Source organism: Trachemys scripta, chromosome 23 (assembly GCF_013100865.1).
Source record: "Trachemys scripta elegans isolate TJP31775 chromosome 23, CAS_Tse_1.0, whole genome shotgun sequence".
NCBI lineage: Eukaryota > Metazoa > Chordata > Testudines > Emydidae > Trachemys > Trachemys scripta.
The window spans coordinates 1957984-1981395 of NC_048320.1; the positions used below are offsets into that span (position 1 = coordinate 1957984).

Below are 23412 nucleotides of genomic sequence, written 5' to 3' on the forward strand. Positions count from 1 at the left end.
CAAGACGTAAGAAGCAAATTTTTAACAATCAGGGAAATTATTAAACAACTTACCTATGGATATGGTGGATCCATCATCAGTAGAAGTCTTTAAATCAAGATTGGATGTCTCCTCCTAAAAGAGATGCTCTCGCTCAACCAGATGTGAGGGGCCTGATGCAAGTATTTCACCCGTAAATCCAGGCTGTGTTATGCAGATCACATGAGATAATAAAGATCTCTTCTGGGCTTTAGAAAAGCCTGTGAACTGCATTACTATGCTTTCCAAAGTTTGGCTCCGTTTCTCTACAGCTGCAAGGGGTTGGAACGTTTTCCAGGAAGGTTAAAAGGTCATGGCCAAACAATTACAGGTAAACAAAGTTATTTTGCTTTGCAGACCCATGTGACGCTTCTTAAAACATGCTCCCTCAAGCTTCGATGTTCAGAAAGAAATAATATCCCATCACCTAATGTAGTGCACTTTGGATGGATATGCAGCTTGCTTTGTAAGCTTTACTCCCCTTGGCCAAAAGAAACAACACCAAATATGCATGTTCTCTGCTTCAACAGCTGAAGACAGGAGACAGGTTTTGAAAAAAAAATTACTTTATTGGAACTCATCTGAACATCAGATATACCTGGTGTTGGTTAGCAAGAACCGTTTGTACATTTGATATTGATGGTGCCAAAAACCCAAACAGTGACCAACTGGATGAGATGGAGAGTTTAAAAAAATACCAGAGAAAGTTAAAATATGTGGATAGAAAGCAGGGGGGGGGGGGGGGGGGGGGAAAAAAAAAAAATCAGCCAGTCTAAGATTTAGTGTGAAGGCAAAATCTCTCTTGATAAAACAGAATCCTTTTATAAAATATAAATTTAGTAAGAAAACATGGAGAGGGAGACAGAAGGGAAGGAAAATAAAGATCAGCACGACAGATGCAGAAGCTTACACTGCCCAAATTGCATTAAAACCTTGCTCGTAATCGCACCATAAAATGAAACGTGCTGGAATACACCATGCTCCACCTCCCACGTATATCACTTTGAAACAGTAACTAGCGAGTGCTACACAAGCTCATTCCAGAGGGGCCGATTTGTCTTACATCAGATGTTTAAGGAAATCTACTATACAGCAGAGGTGCATAATGACAATCTGATCAGTGCCTATGCTAGCAGACTGCCTTCCCTCGTGGACACTTGGCTCTCACAGGGAGGTGAACATCCTGCTCACTTGTTCTTCCCAACAATGCAGGGGGGAGGAAGGGGCGTTAAAACATTTAGAGTCTAGTCTATTTTAAAACAATAGCATGCAATACAGGCCTCCAGGGGACACCTGTGCTGTTCCCTTTGTTAGAAGCTGGCCTAGATCTAGACAGTTGCAGCCGTTACTTCTACCCGTTGAGCTCCTCTAGATCAGTGGCGATTCTGAAGTGGGTTCCCTATGTGTGGGCTTCTGGGAGTCAATATGGAGTTGCTTTGGGGGATATTAAAGGTGTTAGTTAAGATTTAAAAATAAACCAGCAGTCTGTACATAAGGGTTTTTTGGTTCAGTACAAATGGAGTAAAACGTGGCTTCTTATACACTGTCAGTAAGTCTCCGATTCCAGAGTAGAGGGAAGAAATGGAACTGTTTCCTCGGCAGCTGGGTAGCTATTGAGGATAAAACCTTGCCCCTGCTTTACTCTCTCTGCCATCCCTCAGGAAGTGGAAAGCACATGTTTAGGTAGTGTAAGCCTTTTTCCTTTTATTTAGAATCCCTCTTTTTTTAAACAATATTTCCCCCCCGATACAAAGTTTGGCCAGTAAACGTTACATGGAAACTGGAACACGCATCGTATGGAATACAAGATGCACCGGATGAGGACGTTTAAAAACTTTCCGAGCGAAAAGTAGAACAAAGAAAAAAGTCTCCTAGCATTTTCCCAAAGGTTTCACTCTCCTGTCACACACACTCTCCAAATGACAGCTACCAAAGTCAACTCTGCAAGAGAAAAGAGCCACTGTCAATCACGGGGAAGGAAGCGAGAAGCATAGGCACACGCTGTACCTAGGCTTAGGAGCCAAAAGAAACGAACCTGAGCAGTTGTGTGCTTTGGCTCCGCACACCCACTCACCTATGTTAGCTTCTTGGCTTTGTTGTAGAGTGAATCCACTACTTTACTCATATTCTGAATAGTCTCAAGAGCAGCTTCGTACGTTTTGTCTACTGGCGGCTCGTCAAAGATAATCAGGACTCCCTCCCCTTGGTCGAGGATCCCTATAAACACAAAGCTCTGGTTACACAGCAGTGCACGTGTGAGCGAGACAGACTTTCAAGGACTTCTTCTGTCAGATCCAGCCATCAAGTCTCAGGTCAGACCTTGTGCCTTAGCTGTGGTGGCCTCCAGGGTGTGGAATTCATTTCCACTGGCATTTATCCAGCCATTTCCCCATATTAAACATCTGGCCTTGCCCCTCCAGCCACGGTTTGTGACCACTGCTCCCCTAGCATCTCTCTCACCCTAGAGCTACATATTAGAGAAGGGTAGTTTTAGGGACTGGGGCGCGGTTCTACAACACAAAACAAGTGCTTCGGTGGAAACATTTATAAAAATGGTTTCCCTGCCTTCCGAGTTTTAGCTAGGCACATGCTAGAGAGAACAGTAAGTCTATCACAGTGTGCATGGAGGAAAGATGTCAGGATTTCCTCTGACGTACTAACCCCGGCACCTGGCTAACATGCTCTTTGCAACACTTTCCCAACATTGCAGGGGATGTGGAATAGGGGAGCCAGAAGGCAGCACTTTGGAAACCCACTTTGTGCGAGAGCAGCCTTCAAAGGGGAGGGGGGGGAATCTTACTCGGGGGGGTGAGGGGGGAGATCTCCAACCCATCTCCAATTATCAGTATAGCGAGCTTGATTCTCTGATGATGACTCCAGCAGCTGGGAGCCTTTCATTTTCTTGATCCCTTTACCAATAAAAGGTATTTTCTACCCCTTTTGTATTCTGTTTCCACAATGCTTTAATCATTCTCTAATCAACATGGTTGTCCCACTGAGCTATCCCATGTTCATTCTGCCCAGCTAAGCTAGGAGGACTGGTTTTCTGTGCTGGGCACTCAGGAAAGGAGAACCTCTTTCCTGCTACCTCCCCCGAAGCTCCCATTGGCCACGGTTTCCCATTCCCAGCCAATGGGAGCTGCGGGAGGCAGTGCCTGCAGGCGAGGGCAGCGTGCAGAACCCTCTGCCCCCCACCCCACCCCCAGGGGCCACAGGGACGTGGTGCTGACCACTTCCGGGAGCGGCGCGGGGCCAGAGCAGGCAGGAAGCCTGCCTTAGCCCCGCTGCGCATCGCTGCCACCCCGGAGCCACTCCAGGTAAGTGGCACCAGGCCAGAGCCTGCACCCCAACCCCCTCCCTGCACCCCAACCCCCTGCGCCCCCTGCCGCATCCCACCTGCGCCGCAACCCCCTACACTGAGCCCTCTGCCGCACCTCTCCTGCAGCCCAACCCCCTGCCCTGAGCCCCCTCCTGCACACTGCACCCCGTCCTGCACCCCAACCTCCTGTCCCAGCCCTACATTCATGGCCCTGCATGCAATTTCCCCACCCAGGTGTGGCCCTTGGGCCAAAAAGTTTGCCTACCCCTGTGGGTACTAGCCCTCCAGCATGAGGTGGATGGAAGAGTGACCTTCAGCTCTTTGCCAGGAGTTTGCAAAAAATTTCTGGTTTCGAGTGGAAGCCGTTACTGAGCATGCAGGGCACCAATGGAGCTCCCACTAGTCAGTTGGTGTCCCAAGGTAAGTCAGAGGAAGGTGGGTCAGAGAGGCTGAACAGCCATAGCTACCAAAATGTTCAGGACCTCCAGGATACAGCCCATAATCCTTTCAGTATTTTCCCCTGTGTACCTCTATTTGCGTTCTAGGCCTGTCAGCATCATCTGGAGTTAGAGTGTTATCACTCTAGGGCATATGCTTAAGTTTTGGAGAGAGACAGCAGTTAAGGGAACATGCACAAGCTTCTTTCATTTGTTCATCTAAAAATGGAGTGGAAGGTGTGGAAAGATCCAACAGGGTGCAGAGACTCACCATGAAATTTCTTGTCCAGGATCATCTGTGACAGTTTCCTTTCCACATCAGCCTGAAATTGTAATAGAAATAATCTCTTGAAGCTAACTGCAGAGCAGTGGATTTTACTACCCTCAACCCACAGACGTGGCAGGATAAAGATAAATGCCTCCAAGCAACATTTCAGCATTTGTTGTTGAATATCTTTGCAAGTCAGATCTCACATACAGACTAGCTTGCAATTACAGTCAGTCAATTTTAGGCAAAGCAGGATATCAGAGCAACCATGACCAGGAACCACCTTTTAATGATCAGAGTTCCCAAGTGACCTATTGCCTTTTTGTGAAATACAGTACAATCTTCATTTCATACCTACTGGAATCAGCAGGGGATTTGGGGCATTCCTGCTTGACTCAGCAAGCATCTAGTTAGCTAAGCTTCACCATGCATCAGTCTTTGATGACCTGATGCAGCCAGCAAGTGGCCCATTGGGAGTCAGGCCTTTGTTCTCCACTCTCTGCTATGTTAGTAGAACTCACAATTAAGGAATGTTTGGGCTCCCAGTGTGCGCTAGTGCCCAAGGGCTGAGTTACAGAGCGCACCATTTGGAAACGAGGCTGTATGGTGGAAGCAAGCACGTGGCCATGAGTAAGACACTCTCCATCACCTGACATGGCAGCTCTGAGATTAGAGCCTCTCGGACAGTTTGGGGCAAGGGCATTTCTGGGTGCTCTTGAGAGCAAGACTTAAGACTTACACCAACTGAGATGTTGCTGAGAGTCTCCTTTTATGCACCACGGGAAGTTAACAGAGTGGGGATCTGTACAGTCATTGTGCCAAGTTCATCCCTGGTGAAACTCCAGTCAAGGGAACAACTAGTTTGACCCACTACCTTTTAAGAGCTTTTCCAGTCAAATCAAGGACCTTTCTAGAAGGCTTTGGCCCAGCTGCTCCATGACAGTTATCCCCTGGACTGCCATTTGGATTAAAAAGGGCTACGCTGGATTCAGTGACGGGTTAGAACACGGAAAATTCTACAGCACTTATAGGGAAGCTCCTTCAGACTCTTCAAACGTAGAAGAGTCAGCAAGTGGTGGGAGTGGCAGGGGCAGGACCTGGGGACAGAAGGAGGGTTTTGTAGGGAAGCCCATCTCTCCCTAAGCAAAAGGGACACTGCAAGCATCTTATATGAACCCCTGCCCTCAAGGGTGTGTGTGACGGGGTGTACCAGGCCCTTTGAGGCCCCTTGCAGCCAATCAGAGCCCAGAAAGCGCAGAAAAAAGCAGCTTCAGGGCCTGAGCAGGACAGTTCCCGACTGGGGCCAAAGGTGCAAGGAAGGGTGTCCACGCTGGCCAAAGGGAGCTTGATGGGCTGCATTAGTTGAACCTGGGAACAGGAGGACCTGAGGACTCTTGCCCTAAGGTAACGGACAGAGGTGAAGATGCCAGGTGGGAAGGGAACCAGGGAATGTAGCAGCAACCAAGTTAAGGAAGCAGTACATGGCTGCTACCTAAAGGGTCCCTGGGTTGGGACCCGGAGCAGTGGGTGGGTCCAGATTCCCTCACTGGCCACTGGGGAAGTGGCCTAAGCCCCGAGGAGGGGATATGCCTCATTCAGAAGCTCAAGCAGAGGGCTGGAATTGAAAGGGCTCTGGTAAGGGCAGGCAGACTGACTGACTGGTGATCTCTGTTATATTTCCCCGCCCCGGGGATTGAACTTGAGAGATGACCTGGCTGGACAGCTGGGGCAGTGAGAATCAGTGAAGACAAAGTCTCCAGGAAGAAAGTCCTGGGGCAGCGCTCTATAACAGGGCAGGGAAGAACTTAAAGTTAGGCCAGAAGAACCTGAGAACCGAGCCCAGAGACAGGGCTGAAGACACTATCAAGGGCGCAATGACAGTCATGGCTGGACCTCTGTTACCCCGGAAAGGGCTCATTCATGCCTACTGCCTGTGAGAGACCTGGCCGGTGGGCTGAGTTCTAGCGAGGTCAGCAGCCTACAGAGGGCCCAGGAGCAAACGAATAGAGGTGAGTGCACCCAACACAGGAAGGATTTCCCAACAGTGGCATTTGCTCTAGTTGTGGTGCAGCTGCCCACACCTGGAGGTTTAATGCACTGAGTTATTTCATGGTGGTCATTTGACCCCTCGGTCTCTTTGCCCTCCTTACTAAACCATCCCACAGATTTCTAGCCATGTTCTTACCTTTGAGAGCTTGATGAGGCTGGATATGTGTTCCATCTATAAAGGGAGAGAAAGACCAATACAGATACAGGAAGTCAAGCTTTAGTTTTGCTTTTACGACAGAACAACAAGGTACGGGTTCTTTCTACATGACAACTCAATACTCCAGCCATCTACCCCAGATGGGTTCCTTTGCTTCATCTCATTTAGACTTCAGACCACAATACAATTCGAATTGAAGGTGGACAGACCACAAACTGAACAGCTGAGTCATCATTTCACTGCTTCAGTCCAGATTTAAGATTGGTATGATTCCAGCCTCACCCATGCCTTGGCCGACCCCTTAGCGCCGAACACTGTCAATCAAGGCGTTACAAACATGCCCATCTAGAGCTTAATGAAAAAATGAAAGAGCATGCTTTTGACAGTTTTGGAGGTTCCCTCTTCAGCCCTTTAACAGCCAGTTATTTTGAGCAGAAGGTGACAACTTATGTTCTCAAGTGCCAGTCCACCAAGTGGTCAGCAGAACTCATCTGAGTGAATCAAAAGACTCCCTACCACTGTAGATTACTTCACCTAGCAGCCCCCTGCTTGTGTCTAAGAAGCTCACACACCAAGGATGGGGGGGGGGGGGGGGAGAAGCTGCCAGAAGTAAAAAAACACTTACCTGTACTCTAGAAAAGGGTTCAATGACTCGGATCAGATTTTGTTCCAATAAGTTATCATAGAGTTTAGCCAAATGAGTGTTGATGATGGGGTCGTCCCTGAGCTCCACCTTATAATCGGTCAGAGCCTACAGAAGACATGTGGGGAACAAATAATTAGGCTGGGAGATGATAGTGAAGACGGGAGACCTGTTGGGCCAAATCCAACCACCTGTCAGGGCAGACTATAGCCTCCCTCAGATGTTAAACTGCTACTATGCATTACTTTAGCCAGACCGTCAGTATCTGGCACCTCAGCCTTGCTGATTAGTATCTTTCTTCACATTCTTTAGAATGATGTGACCCAGAGGCTTAGGTAAGCAAATGCATTTGTTCTCCTCTTTGAGAGGTTTGGCATAACAGGGTAGCTTTCCGCCCCTGCTTCTTCTCCCCTCAACTTGTGTTTCTTCCCGAAGACTCTTTAAAAAGGCTTCAGTCCAGGAAGATCAATTTTTTAAAAAAAGCAATGGAAGTATCCAAATGGGAAATCATTTCAAATGAATGGAAATCTGAGCAGGCAGTGGATTTCTTCAGGCTTACAAGAAAGGAATATTTTATGCAGGAATGAGGAGAATGAAGAAAGGAAGGGGATACTAGCCACAGAATTTACTCCTGGGGGATTTCTTCCCCACTGTGCAAGTGCAAAATTAATACCCCCTGCAGATTTTACTTTCGCCATGCAGAAAAATTGATTCATGCACCCTTCCCAGGCAGTGGGGGTGGGGGAAAGGGGGTAAGAGAATATCTGGTTAGGGCATCGGGAGCAGCCCGATCACCACCTCAGGGGGCAGGGCTGGTGTGACTCTCTCCCTCTCATGGTGCTTCTGGAGCTGGGGACACCCTGACAGGGAGCTCCTACTGTGCACCGGGCTCCAGCTGCAAGTCCCGGCCAGCTGGACAGGCGGGGGCAAGAAGACAACTTCCTCTTAACCTGCACAGGCCGCTCCCAGGGCTGGGTCAGACCCACCCCAGGGAACCTCCCCCAGTTTCAGGAAACTCAGTACCCCCACCCTGCTTCCTGCCCCCATCACTCCCCAGCTGCAGCAGGAGGAGTCACTGTGGGGGGAGCTGCCCCCATCTGCCCAACCCCCCACGTACCCAGACCTGCCCCACTGAGCCATACACTCTGCATCTGGACCCCCCACTGCATCCAGACTCCCCTGCCAACCCCCACTCTTGCAACCAGACCACTCCCTGCTGAGCCCCCCGCACTCAAACCCTCACCCCGTCAAGCTCCACCCCACCGAACCCCACACCTGGACCCACACCCCGCTGAGCTGCAACCAGCTACACCCAGACCCCTCCACCCCATGGACCTCCTTGCTGAGTCCCCTGCACCCAGACCCCATGCTGAGCCCCATCCCCCGCCCCCCCCAACTCAAAACCCTCTGCTGAGCCCCAGCCACTTTCACCTGGATCGCCTGCCCACCCCCAGAGTCCCATCCCCGCAATGAACCCTCCGATAAGGCCAGTGGCGAGCTGGAGCCGGTTCACAAGAACCGCTTGTTAAATTTAGAAGCCAGCGTAGAACCGGTTATAAAGGGGCCGGCAGGTGGGCAAACTCCGGCCCGCAGGACCGTCCTCTCCGGCCTGCCTGAGCTCCCAACTGGGGAGGCTTCCCCGCTCCCATCCCTGCAGAGCCCTAGCACGCTGCACTGCCAGCGCTCTGGTCAGCTCTGCAGCTCCTGCCACTTTGAGCAGCATAGTAAGGGGGCCGGGGCTGGGATGAGGGGATGGATAAGGGGCAGGGAGCGGTTGGAGGGGGCGGAGGTTCTGGGGGTGGGGGCGGTCAGTGGAGGGAGGGGGTTGTCTAGGCGTGGGAGTTCCAGGGGTCTGTTGGGGTGGTGGTGGATGGGGTCGGGGCAGTCAGGGGACAGGGAGCGGGGCAAATTGGATGGGGGTGGAGTCCTGGGGGGGGGCAGTTAGGGTGGGGTGTCTCAGGAGGAGGTGGTCAGGGGACAAGGAGCCGGGGGGGGAGGGGGAGGGTAGATGGGTTGCGGATTCTGAGGGGGGCAGTCGGGGGCAGGAAGTGGGTTGTGGGGAAGAGAGATAGGCACGTGGGGCTTGTACTCACCGTGCGGTTCCCTACCAGGTCTTCGGCGGCAGAGCGAGTGAGAGTGAGAGTGTCTTCACTTGCTCCGGGTGAAGGACCCGCCACTGAAATCCCGGAGCAAGTGGAGGTCCCTCCCCCTCCCCGCCATGCCGCCGAGGACCCGGTTATTAGGATTTTGGGAGCTCATCACTGGATAAGGCCCTGTGCATCCAAATCTGCCCTCCCCCGCCACCACATCCGGACTCCCCACAGAACCACCCAGACTGCCCCACACAGAACCCTCTCACCCCACACCTTGATCCCACACACACTAAGCCCCTCCACACCTGGATCCTGCTGGGCTGAGCCTGCTTGCCCCACCCCTGGATTGGGGGGCAGGGTTGGGCATGCAAGATTCTGTCCCTCTCGCTTGCTGTGGACCCATATAGATATGTCTACTAAGGAATCTATTTGTCAAAAAAAAAAAAAATCCTGAATCTTTTGTCGTCTGTGTTGTTATTCACGTACTTGCTGACAGGTATTTTAAAATAAATTACCAAAATAATTGAAAATTGTGTGATTATATTGTGTTATTTTGACACAAAATATGCAAAATTTTGCAGAGTTTTAAAACATTGTGCACAGAATTTTTAATTTTTAGCAAAGAATTCCCTGAGTTAAAAGTAGCCTTTTTAGAGTACTTGTGACTTGAGTCTGTAGGCTTCAGCCTAATCCCCGGTGAACACAAGTTCCCATCTTCCATAATTTAGTAGCTCCCTGGTCAGAAAAGACCAACTACATGAATAGCAGCAGGGTCCTGAAGGTCACAGTTAAGCTGGACCTCTCTTGGCTGGAGAAGGGGACAAGTTTACAGAGCACCAGGACCACTGCTCTGTCCCTCAGCATAGGAATTTGCTCTGTTCTGCTCTAATGTGGTCATTTGTCAAGTTTCACCTCTGCTGGTAATTCTTGAGAATTTTGCATTATTCAGTGTTTCCAACTTTCCTCCCTTTTCATATTAATAGCAAATGGTTTGTTAAGAGTATTCAGGCTTCAAACTTCATGTTGTTATGCAAATCATGTGGTACTGAGCCAGAACAGCACAAATGCTACAATCAACTAAGCAATTTAAAATGGTCTTTCAGTAAATATTCCAGCTTCAATTTCTTCTCACAAATTAGTGCTAGAAGAACTAGACCACTTAATTGTTCACGGAAAGCAAATATGGTCAAAATGAAGTTAGTTTTCAAACTCAAGCAAATACCACAAGAACATTCTTTCTGCTATAGCTTGGCTCCATCGTGAGCACTAAAACTTCCGTGTTTTCACAGTCCTTTGCAACCTCTTCCCATCTGGAGTCTTCCTGCTCACTTACCTTTTCAAAGTCTGCCAGCGATCGATTCTTACTGGCCTGTGCCACACGCTTTAGAGCTTCTGTCTGCAAAGAGAAAATGGGGCTAGTGTTAGTATTTGGGGGTGTCCAGAAAAACGTTCTGCCAGCTGAATGGAGCACAGAGAAAGTTCTTAACTACAAAAAGGGGGAATGTTCCCTTTGCAACAAAGTCTCATGTCTGTTTAATTCCATATACACAGAACAAGAACATCAGCTGACCACAGAGGAAGGGAAAAAACCCAACAGTTGCAGGTCACCTAGTATCACAACAGCTTCATGCTAACAAAGAATTGGAGTTCTGTAATGTTTGAGAGCTGCAGCAGAAGGATGCAGTTCCTGCCAAGGTTGAACACAGGGAGTAACTTCAGTTGCAGTTCTGCAACTTGCACATTTCAGTACTGCCTTCAAAAGTGCAAATTTAGGTATTTTAAGCCAGTTAAATCACATTTCACACCTCAGTTACGTGGTCTCAGGTTGGGGGGGGGGGGGGAAAGTCAGTAGACATACTAGTGACATGGGCTGTATGACAGGAAGCACTTCCTGCATGCGAGAGAATTTTTTATGTCTCATCTTCCTAGTAACTGTAGGAAAGAAGAACTGTAGACAGAAACATTACCCTGCATGTTAGAGTTGAGTATCAGTACTAATAAAGAACTAAAATGGCTTTGGTAAAGATATGCTAGGCCTGGCATATTGCAAGGATTCAGACTTTCAGATCACCCCATCATGATTAACAATGTGCTTTGCTCCCTCCCAATCCCACTTAATTGAGAACATTTCAGCAGACTCTCCCAAACAAACGGATACTATATACTGTGGGGAAGCTGGAAACATTACTTTTCAAGTTAATCAGCATTACTCAGACAGCGTAGCTGCATTAGAAAGGAAGTGTAGTCTAGTGGTTAGGGCACTGGTTGGAAGTCAGGGGACATGGGGTTGTGTTCTCACATCTTCTGCTAACAGTGTGCAGCCTTGCGCAATTCATTTTCTCATCTATTAAATGGGGATAACACCTCCGTGGGGTCAGGAAGTAATATTTGAAGTGCTCAGATACCATGATTGCGTTTGGGGGTTGTTTTTTTTTTTGCAGGGGGTGGAGAGACAACCAATAGGAGTATCCAGCAGTATCTTATGCAATGGAACACTGAAGTCCTTAAATCATGGTTTAAAGACTTCAAGGTGCAGAGAATCCTCCAGCAAGCAACCCATGCCCCACGCTGCAGAGGAAAGCGAAAAACCCCCAGGGCCTCTGCCAATCTGCCCTGGAGGAAAATTCCTTCCCGACCCCAAATATGGCGATCAGCTAAACCCTGAGCATGTGGGTAAGTCTCACCAGCCAGACGCCCAGGAAAGAAATCTCTGTAGTAACTCAGATCCCATCCCCTCTAACATCCCAGCACAGGCCATTGGGCATATTTACCGCTAATAGTCAAAGATCAATTAATGAAGGAAGACTGAAAGGCTGAGAGAGTTTGCTATACCTGTCTTCCTGCATACCGCAGAGCAAGCTTCCCACTCACTAATGCCTGCACATCCTCTGGGCTGGAGAGAGAAGGGAAGGAAAAGAGCATTTACTCAACAAGCTTCACTGTGGTTCTAAATACAGGTATTAACAGTTACTTTTTCCAGCTGAGCCACAAACTTCCTGACTTTCTCATGCCTCCACATAAGTGCTCATGAAAATCATCTCGCTCAGGTTTTCCATTATAAAACTAAAATGTCTTGAACGTAATTTCTAATAAGAACCTGGGCATTCCCAGGAGACACGAGATTACAAGGCTTGAAGATTAAAGAAACAGAAGCTCTGAATTAGTTAAAAAAGAAAAAAAAAGAAGGCGGCAGCACTGGCTGAGTGTGGTTGCTTCAGTTGTGTGGTTAGCTATGAGACTGGAATAGGCAATTCCTGTCCTGCTCCAATGTAAGTGTTCCTCCCACAACCTATGTGCCACCTACGTGTTGAGCATGATTTTGCACAGCAACATGTATTTCAATGCAGTGATGGCTTTTGGGCTGTCAATTGAATCATATCCCTCAAATGCCTCATAAAAATAGGAGTAGGCTGTTTTCCAGTCCTTTTCTTCTGCTGCATGGATAATACCTGTTGAGAGGGAAAAACAGGCAGAAGTCAAACTCAGTTCTGCATTCAGCTGGAGGCAGATGAAAATGTGGCTGTTTAACACTGCGTGTTGCACTTTACTGCAAGGGATACTTTTCCTTTAAACTTACTTATTCCTGAAGTCCTCTAAACCCTAGTTCTCTCTTCCAAGTAGAGTAAAACAGATAGATAGCAAACTCAGAAAAACCCGCACAAAAGTTGTGGCTCTAGCAAGATAAAACAAGCAACAAAGTGCTGAAACATGTTGCACCTCCTCGGTCTGTTTAGACAATGTCTACAGTACTAGCTTCTCCAAATGATATACGTTAGAAGAGTTATGGGACCACTGGAACGGCAGGTTGAAGGCATCTTCGCAAGCTCATTAGTACAAATGACTTAATCAGTTTTGCCTGGTCAGACAGAGGTTGTGAGCAACTGAACTGCTGCATGAATTTACACTAGACTAAATAGGGAAATCTGCAGCTGCAACAAATGGCTGTTTGCTTTTCCCTGAATAGCAGCAGAGCTAGAGCTTTCACTGTTGCCAACTTGTGAGATTTTATTATGAATCTCATGATATTCTGTGTTTTACTTAAAGTTCCAGCTCCTGAAGTCAAGTGAGTACATGACATTCTAACCTTTTATTTCAAGAGTTTCCTCTGCAGCCATAAGGCCTATAAAGCTTGAAAATATGACCCAAGTGCACCCAGGAGGCTTAAGAGCCAGAAGGCAAAGAAAAACCCCACAATTTATTTTTAAACCACTCATTTTGGGGTTTGATGTGTATGCAGTGTTGCCGCTCTCAAAAACATCACAGCAATGAAAGGGGTTTAAGAAAGCATGAGTCTCCACGTACAAACCAAGGCGATCAGAGGGTGGAGGAATTGTTATCTAGATCAGTTGTGAGCACCTCAAATTTTTACAAACTTGATCACATTGACAGCATTTCAATTGTGGTAACATGAAGTACCACAGCTGTCACTTCAGACAGAGAAGCCATATCACAGTCTGCTGATGCTGGACCCCCCTTCTCTCGAAGGGCTTTACCTGACTGCATGTCCAGTGCTGCCTGCAGTTTGGGTGGGCAGTAGATTGCATTGGCTGTAGTTCGTGCAGAGGTTAAAGCTGCTCTTGCTTTTGGCAGATTGCTCAGGGCATGGTATGTCTTGCTTTCTAATAGCTGCACTTCAACCAAGAGAGCCTTGTCATCCATCTTTTTCAACTCCCGCAGGAGCTGAGATCCTGGCAAGAGACATGAACAACAGCATTTGTAACTTGCTCCAAACAGCTCTTTGATCAGTGGGAGCAAATCAAGATCACTGTGGACAACAGCTCCTTCCCCAAAGTAATGCTGCTTTTCAGACATGCATTCAGTGCCTGGAAGAGTCCACGGTGCTCATGCCCACGTTCTGTGGTTCTAAGAAAAAAAAAAATGAAGGACGGGAAGCATAACAGTTCAGTCTGGATCCAGAGTACAGTAGTTTTGGATCAAAGTGGGATATGACAGAACTAGGGACAGGAGACCAGTTATTAAGATGGAAGATTTGATACAGCACTGAGAATGTAACGTTTTTGGGTCCCTACTAGACTGGTCATAACAGAACTCACACAGTCCTGTACATAACAGAACTCATCATTCCCCATATCAGCCTCATTTTTAATTTGGAAGCAGTGAACTATTGCCACCTGGTGGCAACTTACCTAGCTGCAATGCCTCTTGGTATCTCTTTGTATCGAAGTACAAAGACACCAGCCTTGCCTGGAGAAGAGAAAAAGAATCGCTGTGAGGAAAGTCAGAGAAAGGTAACAGATTTTGCAAAATGAAACTTGGTATTCTCATTAATTTGCACTTATTGGCTATGTTAGTGTTCTGCTTTGTACTGTAATTCCAAATACTGTCTGGAAGCTCTGCTGGATCTAAACAACTGGGGAAAATACTCTCCCACCAAGAAAAATCTCTGTCCAAGTTTCCCCATAAAGGGCAACAAATCTTAGAATAATCATGTTGTCCTGTCATTTGCACAGTTCTTGGGAACATAAAAAAAAATCTCTGCATTTACAAACACTGTCAAGTGGAAAATACAACCATATACTTTGTATCCATACACACATATCATACCTCTAGAGCCTGGCGTAGGAAAGTCCTCTTCTCTGATTTGGCCCATTCAATACACTCTAAGCACAGGTCAACCTTAGGGGGAACAAAAAAGAAATTTTTAAAACCCTCTTCTTCCATTCTCTTTGTTACAGGAAGATCATCCAACCTAAACAACTCAATCACTGTTCTATACACTGCAGTGACAAGCAAAATAAAATGGAAAAAAGTTGGTGTTGATTTCAACAGCAGTTAGCCTATAAGGCGAATCTTACCATATAGGTCCAAAGGCCTGTGCTAAATACCAAGTTATCTGTTACAGACTAATACTAACCTTACTGAAAGGAGGCGCGGGTTTAAGTCAATGACCTCAGAAGCCGAGATTTCACAGTACAGTCAATTATGACATACTTATCCTGTACGTTTCAATCAGCCTTGACCTTGGGATCATATACAGCCAAAACATAGCCTCACATTAGGTACAACTTAATGCACACACCTCCACCTCAAGGGTATTAAACTTGTGTGACTTCTGTAAAATGAAACTGTAGCAGGAACCAAGCAGAAGGCATGCATTTATCATAGAATATCAGGGTTAGAAGAAACCTCAGGAGGTCATCTAGTCCAACCCCCTGCTCAAAGCAGGACCAATCCCCAACTAAATCATGCCAGCCAGGGCTCACTCAAGCCTGACCTTAAACCTCTAAGGAAGGAGATTCCACCACCTCCCTAGGTAACCCATTCCACTGCTTCACCACCCTACAGTGAAAAAGTTCTTCCTAATATCCAACCTAAACCTCCCCGAATGCAACTTGAGACCATTACTCCTTGTTCTGTCATCGACTACCACTGAGAACAGTCTAGATCCAGCCTCTTTGGAACCCCTTTTCAGGTAGTTGAAAGCAGCTATCAAATCCCCCCTCATTCTTCTCCTCTGAAGACTAAATAATGCCAGTTCCCTCAGCCTCTCCTCATAAATCATGTGCTCCAGCCCCCTAATCATTTCTGTTGCCCTCCGCTGGACTCTTTCCAATTTTTTCACATCCTTCTTGTAGTATGGGGCCCAAAACTGGACACAGTACTCCAGATGAGGCCTCACCAATGCCGAATAGAGGGGAATGATCACGTTCCTCAATCTGCTGGCAATGCCCCTACTTATACAGCCCAAAATGCCATTAGCCTTCTCGGCAACAAGAGCACACCGTTGACTCATTCAGCTTCTCATCCATTGTAAGCACTAGGTCCTTTTCTGCAGAACTGCTGCCTAGCCCTTCGGTCCCTAGTCTGTAGCAGTGCATGGGATTCTTCCATCCTAAGTGCAGGACTCTGCATTTGTCCTTGTTGAACCTCAGATTTCTTTTGGCCCAATCCTCTAATTTGTTTAGGTCTAATTTGTCTAGATGTTATAACCTCATGGGAATGTTACAAGAATTGAGATAAAAGGGCTACATTTAGAATATAAACTACTTATTATCACTAATTTACCTCGTGTCATGATTGCTAATCACTGTCTGCTACTGTATATTACATGTATTTCAAAAAGAACCCAGAGGATAAGAGTTTCTCTAGCATAAGCCTTTTGTAGCCTCAACATGACCACACCTAGGGTGACCAGATGTCCCGATTTTATAGGGACAGTACCGATTTTGGGGTCTCTCTTATATAGGCTCCTATCCCCCCCCCATCCCCGGCCCGATTTTTCACATTTGCTGTCTGGTCACCCTAACTACACCAGAAGTGAAACGTGACATCTCTGCTGCAATAGTGGAGGTTTCTCCTAGTGAGAGCAAAATGCACTTGTTCCCACAGGTAAGCCCACTGCTGCAAAAGGCACAGTTGAGGTGTTTTTCCTTTAAAATCATGATTTTAGACTCTAATTATATTGATTCAAACAAAATTTGAAGACACAAAATAACAGCCAGACGACTGCTGAGGTGTCATCCTGTAAGACAAATGAAGAGGAACTCCCCATGGTCTGTGTTGCCACAGACGGAGCAGAAAATTAAGCATCTAGATCTTATGGTTATGAAGAAAATCCCAAGTGTTAACATCTCTTCCTGGCTCCAATGCTATTACTGTTGCTCCTAGTTCTCTCGAAAAGCTGTAGCATGAAATCAAGACTACTCTGGGCAGTTCCAGCTCTGCTATTCAGGAGCAGCTGTGAAACTGACAAGAATAGTGTCGTATCTGCTGCTTGAGAAAGCTATGATCAGCAGCAGAGACAGGCCTGGGAGATATTCAGGAGCAAGGATCAGTTACAAATGGAAACTAAAGGAGGGCAGAAGCCACCTCAGCAGGCAATAGGCTCTGGCACATGAGAAAGCAAGCTCTTTTCCAACAGCCCAGTTTAATCCTACACAGCGAGAGCCAGCGGCTGAGACAAAGGATGGTGCCCTGAGCAGTATCCAAGACCAGCAATCCCTGCCCTTCGTATCAATTGGGAACTGGGTCACTGGGTTTCTCACTGAGCTGTTGCCACAGGCCATTGCTAATAGTGCCCCAAATTATATGGGCCTCTGGCTTGTAGAAGTCTGAAGTTTTTCAATCCTTTAATTATATGAGTTACCCAAGACCAGAGGAGGATGAAGTACCAGAGCCAGAACTTTAACTCAAAAATCACTTTCCCCCCAAGAATCCCTGCCAAATTAGCTCTGGAGCAGCAACGCAGCTACCATATTCCAGCCAAGAGGTGGTAGTGTTTCTGTAGTTCTGAAATGATCTCTACAGTACACTAATACTTCAGAATTCTCTGCATTTCCTTCCATCCAAGAGTACTTCATAAACATTAAACCTTTCAACATCCCTATTTCAGAGAGAAAGGAAGCAGAGGCAGAGAAGTGACATTTTGTCAGTCACACAAGTATGTAGAGGTGCTGGGAACAGAATCTAGATTTCTTGACTCCTTGTCCTGATCTCTAAGATGACTATGCAACTGGCATCATAGGGTTTCGTTTCTCCATGCTTCCCTATCAAGCATATTTGGCTTATAAATTCTTTTCTAACTGCTAATCATACAGACTCTATCATCCTGGGGTCAAACAGTGTAGTTCTTCTGGCTTGCAAAGAATCACCAATAAAATACTTTTACTGTTGGAGTCCCGGTGGTATTCTTCCCTATACAAAGCTATTTTGTGGCTTGCCTCCCGACAATGCCTAACCTCTAGGCCTGGCAGTTCAGAGCCCCGGCACCTCTGGGCCTGGCAGTTCAGAGCCCCGGCACCTCTGGGCCTGGCAGTTCAGAGCCCCGGCACCTCTGGGCTTGCTGCATTAGTTATGAAAGTAAAAAAAATTGCTTGAGCCCAGCACCTAATTGCCTCTGCCCTGACACCTCTTTCATTACAAATTAAGCCCTGGCTCCCGAGTATGTCTGGAGCGGAATATTTTGACTGAACTAGGTGACATCTCCCAGGCATTACTCGGAGATGCGGCTACAGTACCGTGCTCGCTTCATCAGCAGAGTCATGTCTGCCTCTCACTGTGTCCTTCTTTCCGGACTGATTTCTCCAACTACTTGAACATGTACTAGTCTTTCCATAATAGTTGCTCAGATTTTTCCCAGTCCCCCTCATTCTCACTTCCTACCCCACACCAGCAGAAAGCATCAGCGATACCAAAATCTACAGTCACCCAGTTTGAGGAGACTCAGAGGCTGGTTGCACACACCTCCTAAAACAGCTGAATTAACCACTTGGCCCAAGAAACCCAGCCTGGGGAGCTAAAGCAAATGGGATGAAACTTAACCAAAGGCTTAATTTAGACTGAATGTTGTGAAACCTTTCCTAGTGGTGAGATCTATTTGGCTGAGGTAGTCTCCTCAGGGAAAAGATGAAAGCTACATTAAATAGAGATTGACTATGCTTGATGGAGTCATCCATGGATTAGAGAAGGAAACAAAGGACTCCTGGGCTCCATTCCTTGCTCTGCCACTGTGGGCAAATCACTGTGCCTCAATTGAGCAATCTGTAGTATGGAGTAATACTTGCCTGAAAGAGGTGTTGCGATATGGGGTGCTTTGAGATCATACGCTGAAAGATAGTAAGTAATATACACCAAGCTCCATCCACCTTCTTAAAACTTTTATAAAACCCAATTATTCTATAAACCATTCCAGGCACTCACCACTCTGGTCATGTGTTGTGACATACTGCGCCTACAGACTGAGCTCTTTGGAGCAGGTATACTGCACCTCATGAAACATTCTGCACCCTGATCACACTATATAAAGTTACTAAAACTGTACATTTAATAGCAGGCAACATGATTCTCAGAAGTTTAGATAGTCCAGGCTAGGAATTACTTCATTCCTAGCATATTGAGGCATCTAGAAAATCAAGTAATTTCTTTCAGTTTACATAATTACGCCTGAATTAGATTTAGAGTAGCCAATATTTTATTACATAGTGAGCATGTCCTGTGACACAATACAAATAATTCTTCGCTGGACAGCAGAACAGATCAGCTGACAGTGCTGTAAAAGCCTTTGAGGAATGAGCTCCTGTCTGAATTCAAGGGGTCTCACCTCCTGTCCTGTAGCTGCCTCCATATCGAGGAACAGATCAAGGAGAGATCGGACTAAACGGGCTGCCTTTGCTTTGCTGATGGAATTCAAGAAGGGTCGAACATACTTCAGAAGTCCTCCAAGTTCTGTATTCAGGACAAACGAGCCATGAAAGAACAACATTTGGGCATTCAAACTACAAGACACACAATAGTTTAACGTTATATTGCAGTCTGGGTCTACACACAGCAATATTTATTATACCAATGCTTGAGAAAAGTATATCCTTCCTGTAAGTCAGTGGTAAGTGATTCCCAAGGAAGAGTGTATAGTAGTTACATCAGAGACTTCTGGGTTCTATTAATGGCTCTGATGCGGACTGATTATGGGACCTCTGGTAAACCACTCAATTTGCCTATTTATAAAATCATATAACAATACTTACCTCAAGTGTGTTTTAAGACTCTTAATATTTGAGAAGTGCTTTGAGATTTTTGGATAAGAGGGGCAATGGAGTTTGTAATGCAAGTGTATTCTTTGCCTGCTCTTGTTTAATAATTTAATGTACCCTCCCTCATCCATCTTCACAAGAGACAGGTCAGATTCACAGCATAATATACATTCAACAGAAAGAATAGTTATGAACGTGAAATTTTACATACATTTTCCATCATGTGCATTATTTTAGATCTTAACTTATTTTCCAGTAAACTCATTTTCTGCTCTGCTTATTAGTTTCTCTCTTAATTTACACGTATGTAGTGCATCTCAATTTAGTGTCGTGAAGCCCCAACAGATATGGGCTATACAATACAGATCACCTAATCCTACACTGGGATGGAATGTGACAGCGAGAGCATTCAATGCTGCACAAAACACCACATCAGTTTAGGAAAGGAAGAGAAGATGTATCCAACTGAACTACCTGGAGGATTTAGGAAGGCAGAGCCATTAGAATTTTGCCAGGACTCAGAGTTAACAGCTCTGCTCTTGTGATAATCACAATGGGATCTATAGTGACAAGTTGTCCTGGTGTCCGATTACATTCCATCTGAAAGATGACATTTCCAGCAGCACAGCACCCCCTAGCAGAATGCTATGGCACTGGCTCAACTCTAAGGAAGTGTGTCCTTATTTCCTGCACAATCTTAAATCTCCCATCAGGTACTGACCACACCCAACACTGCTTAGTTTACACAATCTGACAGGGCGACAGTAAAAAATGGCACAGCTATGGACTATCAATAGTACACTACGATTGCACAATTTGTTTAAGATACCAGATAATCACTTTACAATTCCTAATTCTTACTTTAAACCAAAAAAGGAGAAAACTGAAATCCAAGAATTGGATAAAGGTTTGTTTTTTTAATCTCTTTATTGAAATTACTATACAAAGTGCATTAAGTTCTTGTTGCTTCCCATACATTTCAGTTTTTTTGGGAGTCCAATAAAGATAGTCAAGAAACAATATTCTTTAATACTGTATGTATTACTATATTTTGTGTTATTGCATAAAAATTCTCCCAGCTCTACAAGAATGTGTAGATTGTTTCCTCATACTTTTGGAGGAGTTCACATTTGTTTATTTTTAAACCCTTAAATCAATAATTACATCACAAACCAGATTAACATATTGAATTCTATCCCATGCTTAATTTAAAAGTATTCTATCCCACTTGGTAAAGGTGGTGTGTTACCATTTCCATGCATGGGAAGCAGATCATTTTAGCACAAATGAAGCCTATTAAGATTAAGTGTCTCTTCAAGTTCAATGCAAGCTGGTTTGTTTCTTGTAATGATACTTGGGCACCACAAGTCGTGAGTATGTTCACAACGCACTGCTAGGATTGACATGGGGAGCATGGCAAAGCAGCAGTTAATCTCATAATCTGCCTGAGATCACTTTCCGCAAGATCCTTCCAATTTAGGAGTTATTACTGACTGAATTTCTCCTATGTTTGAATCTACAGTGACCAGGAATTTTCATTAGTGTCCTGGCCTTTTCATAAAACAAATAACGTTATTGCTACTTCACAGGCCAGCAGTGGAAGTAACAAGAGATAACAGCTTTAACGGACCATGATTTTGGTGGCATTCATTCTTAAGACTCATTCCACTGAAAGCTCCTAAACTTAATAAGCCACCTAAGAGAGGTAAAAGTACTTGTCATTATAGGGAGAAGGCAAAGATATCTCTTCAATGGCTTGTCTCATAAGGAATGCAACCCATCACAACAGCAATAAACTGACAATGGCCTTTTCTCCCAGTGCCACAACAAATAAGAAGTTTGCCAGATATAGAATAAAACCTCTAACATAATCTTCCCTCCTGCAGTTAAAAGGGCTGCCTCTGGATCTGCCCGTTGGATTTAGGAGGAAGGGAGCACATAGGCTGAAGTGACACAGCAGATGCAATGATGGCATGAAGACACTACTGTTTTCCCACTGAACATATCAGGCAAGGCTCATTTCCCTCCAGACATGATCCTGCCTGCTTAGCTTTGGGTCATATGACTAAGTTAGCTAGTAATTTCTTGTCTTCTTAAGCCCCCCCTTCAAAATCCATCAGTTTCTCAAATAACACAAGGCACTACCTCATCTCCTGGGCACAATGCCTCTGCAGCATCCCCTGCTGGTCAGGACCAACTCAAACCTAGGTCAGCTGCATAAAGATGCAGAATGCTAATAGGCCAAAATTCCTAAAAAAACAGGATTTTCAGGTTAAACATTCAATGAACATAAATATTGCACCTGATTTAAACAGCCTTGCTCAACCCCGCCTGGTAATTCATCAAGTTTTATTTCACTAGAGATCTGATTCAAAAGGAGGCCTAAAATGTTGAGTCACTGGGAGCAAGACAATAAAATCCATACATTTTACTAACTTGTGGCGGAGGGATTATAAATTCATGCCAAGAAGCTGCAAATTCCAACAGAAATTTCTTTTCCCTTGGAATTACTGCTAACTGTTTTTAGTACTTTCTAAGTAAGCGTAGTGTTGGTAAGGAGGGAGTGACTGACAGCCCTAGACAACTGGTGAACAGCAGCCATGAAGTATTAAGTCTGCTGCTCCGTGACAGGAAAAAGGCAATCACACACTACAGTGCCATTCACCAAATCCCTGACCTGAGGGAACAATGACAATCCTATGGTGATGAGCAACAGTATAAGATTGGATTGATGAAGGGGTAAGTTAGTCCCTGTGCCAGTTTATTTCTTAGCCTCTCCCAAGACAGATGACAATGGGTCAACTGCAACAATGCTTTTTGTAACAAGAACATTCGTCCATTAGCAAGAGACTATCAATTTATTTCATGTTAACAGCAGTTTAGTGGCATGAGCGCCCGTTCTAACTTTCAAGCCCTACCAAATCAGGCTTTATCTTCCTTTCCTAAACTGTTTTTGAGTCTGTGATCTTAATTTCCTAGAGAAGAAAGGTTCTGTAGATCACCTCACTCCACCCCTAGGATTTTTAATTATTGTCCAGAATTTGTAGGAGACTTCCCACTCGCTAGAACCTATGCTGCAAACTTTGCATAGCATTCCCTACTGTAGTACTGGAGACATTTTGGGTTCTCAGTCAGGAAACTAGGAAGCTTTGATCCTTAGGGGATTTGGGGGAGTCAATCAGTGTGGCTGAAATGCTATAAATCTTTGACTGCAATTTGTTTTGCAGTAGTTATAATTAATTCCCTGTCTGCTTTTAAAATCCTCTTTTCACCAAGGCTTTTGGGAGGACTGAAGAGCAATACCAATGACAAGAGGAAAATTTCTTCTGGAAAATACCAGTAGTAGAGCAAAATTTATAAATTTAAGCTGTTTCATTCCTGCTGTTTATAACACAATGAAACTGATGAGATTTTTGAAAATTTCACTGTTTTTAGGCAGCAAAACAGAAATGTGGGGAGGTCAAATTCAGAGGTATAAGTGTAGACCCTTAGACTGCAGGGAGTATTTTGCCCCAGCCTGATGTGAAAGTTAGCGTAACTTATGTACAAAGGACCTGGAAGAAGGCACAAGAGATGACAATTTAGGATCTAGCCTAAGAGTAATTTACACACACCCTTTCAATTTTGCTATCTTCACACAGCGGATGACAGAAAAATAGCAGCGTCACTTCCACCAGGTTGGGGAGTAGAAAGAGGCATCATCTCTTTCTTCTGACCTCCACCTCCCAGCACAGCCCTGGGAAGCCCAAAACCTTCAGCTTGTCCTGATCCAGGTGCATGCACTAAATGAGCTTCTCTGAGTGCTAGTAAATCTGCTCTTCCTTCCCAATCTTTCAGAGCACCCTTGCTGCAGTACAGGGGTTCTCAAACTGGGGGTCAGGACCCCTCAGGGGGTCATGAGGTTATTATGTGGGGGGTCGCGAGCTGTCAGCCTCCCT

The 23412-nt window shown here is 45.7% G+C and overlaps 1 protein-coding gene across 2 annotated transcripts in view; it reads right to left on the reverse strand.

Annotated features, from left to right (window-relative positions):
• Nucleotides 1–566: 566 nt before the first annotated feature.
• PSMD11 (proteasome 26S subunit, non-ATPase 11) overlaps nucleotides 567–23412 on the reverse strand; it is a 28252-nt gene continuing 5406 nt past the window's right edge. Inside the window, exons 1-13 of one of the 2 annotated variants that reach the window (XM_034755898.1) lie at nucleotides 21620–21666; nucleotides 19045–19219; nucleotides 14550–14621; nucleotides 14132–14189; nucleotides 13478–13672; nucleotides 12289–12433; nucleotides 11817–11877; nucleotides 10318–10380; nucleotides 6874–6999; nucleotides 6228–6263; nucleotides 4046–4097; nucleotides 2093–2235; nucleotides 567–1959 (exon numbers count right to left, since the gene is read on the reverse strand). In XM_034755898.1, the coding sequence (XP_034611789.1) occupies nucleotides 2093–2235; nucleotides 4046–4097; nucleotides 6228–6263; nucleotides 6874–6999; nucleotides 10318–10380; nucleotides 11817–11877; nucleotides 12289–12433; nucleotides 13478–13672; nucleotides 14132–14189; nucleotides 14550–14621; nucleotides 19045–19219; nucleotides 21620–21651 (1158 nt within the window). In that variant the 5' untranslated portion in view covers nucleotides 21652–21666 and the 3' untranslated portion in view covers nucleotides 567–1959. Of the gene's footprint in view, nucleotides 1960–2092; nucleotides 2236–4045; nucleotides 4098–6227; nucleotides 6264–6873; nucleotides 7000–10317; nucleotides 10381–11816; nucleotides 11878–12288; nucleotides 12434–13477; nucleotides 13673–14131; nucleotides 14190–14549; nucleotides 14622–19044; nucleotides 19220–21619; nucleotides 21667–23412 lie in introns of those variants that run through there. The other variant, XM_034755897.1, reaches the window with a different exon arrangement.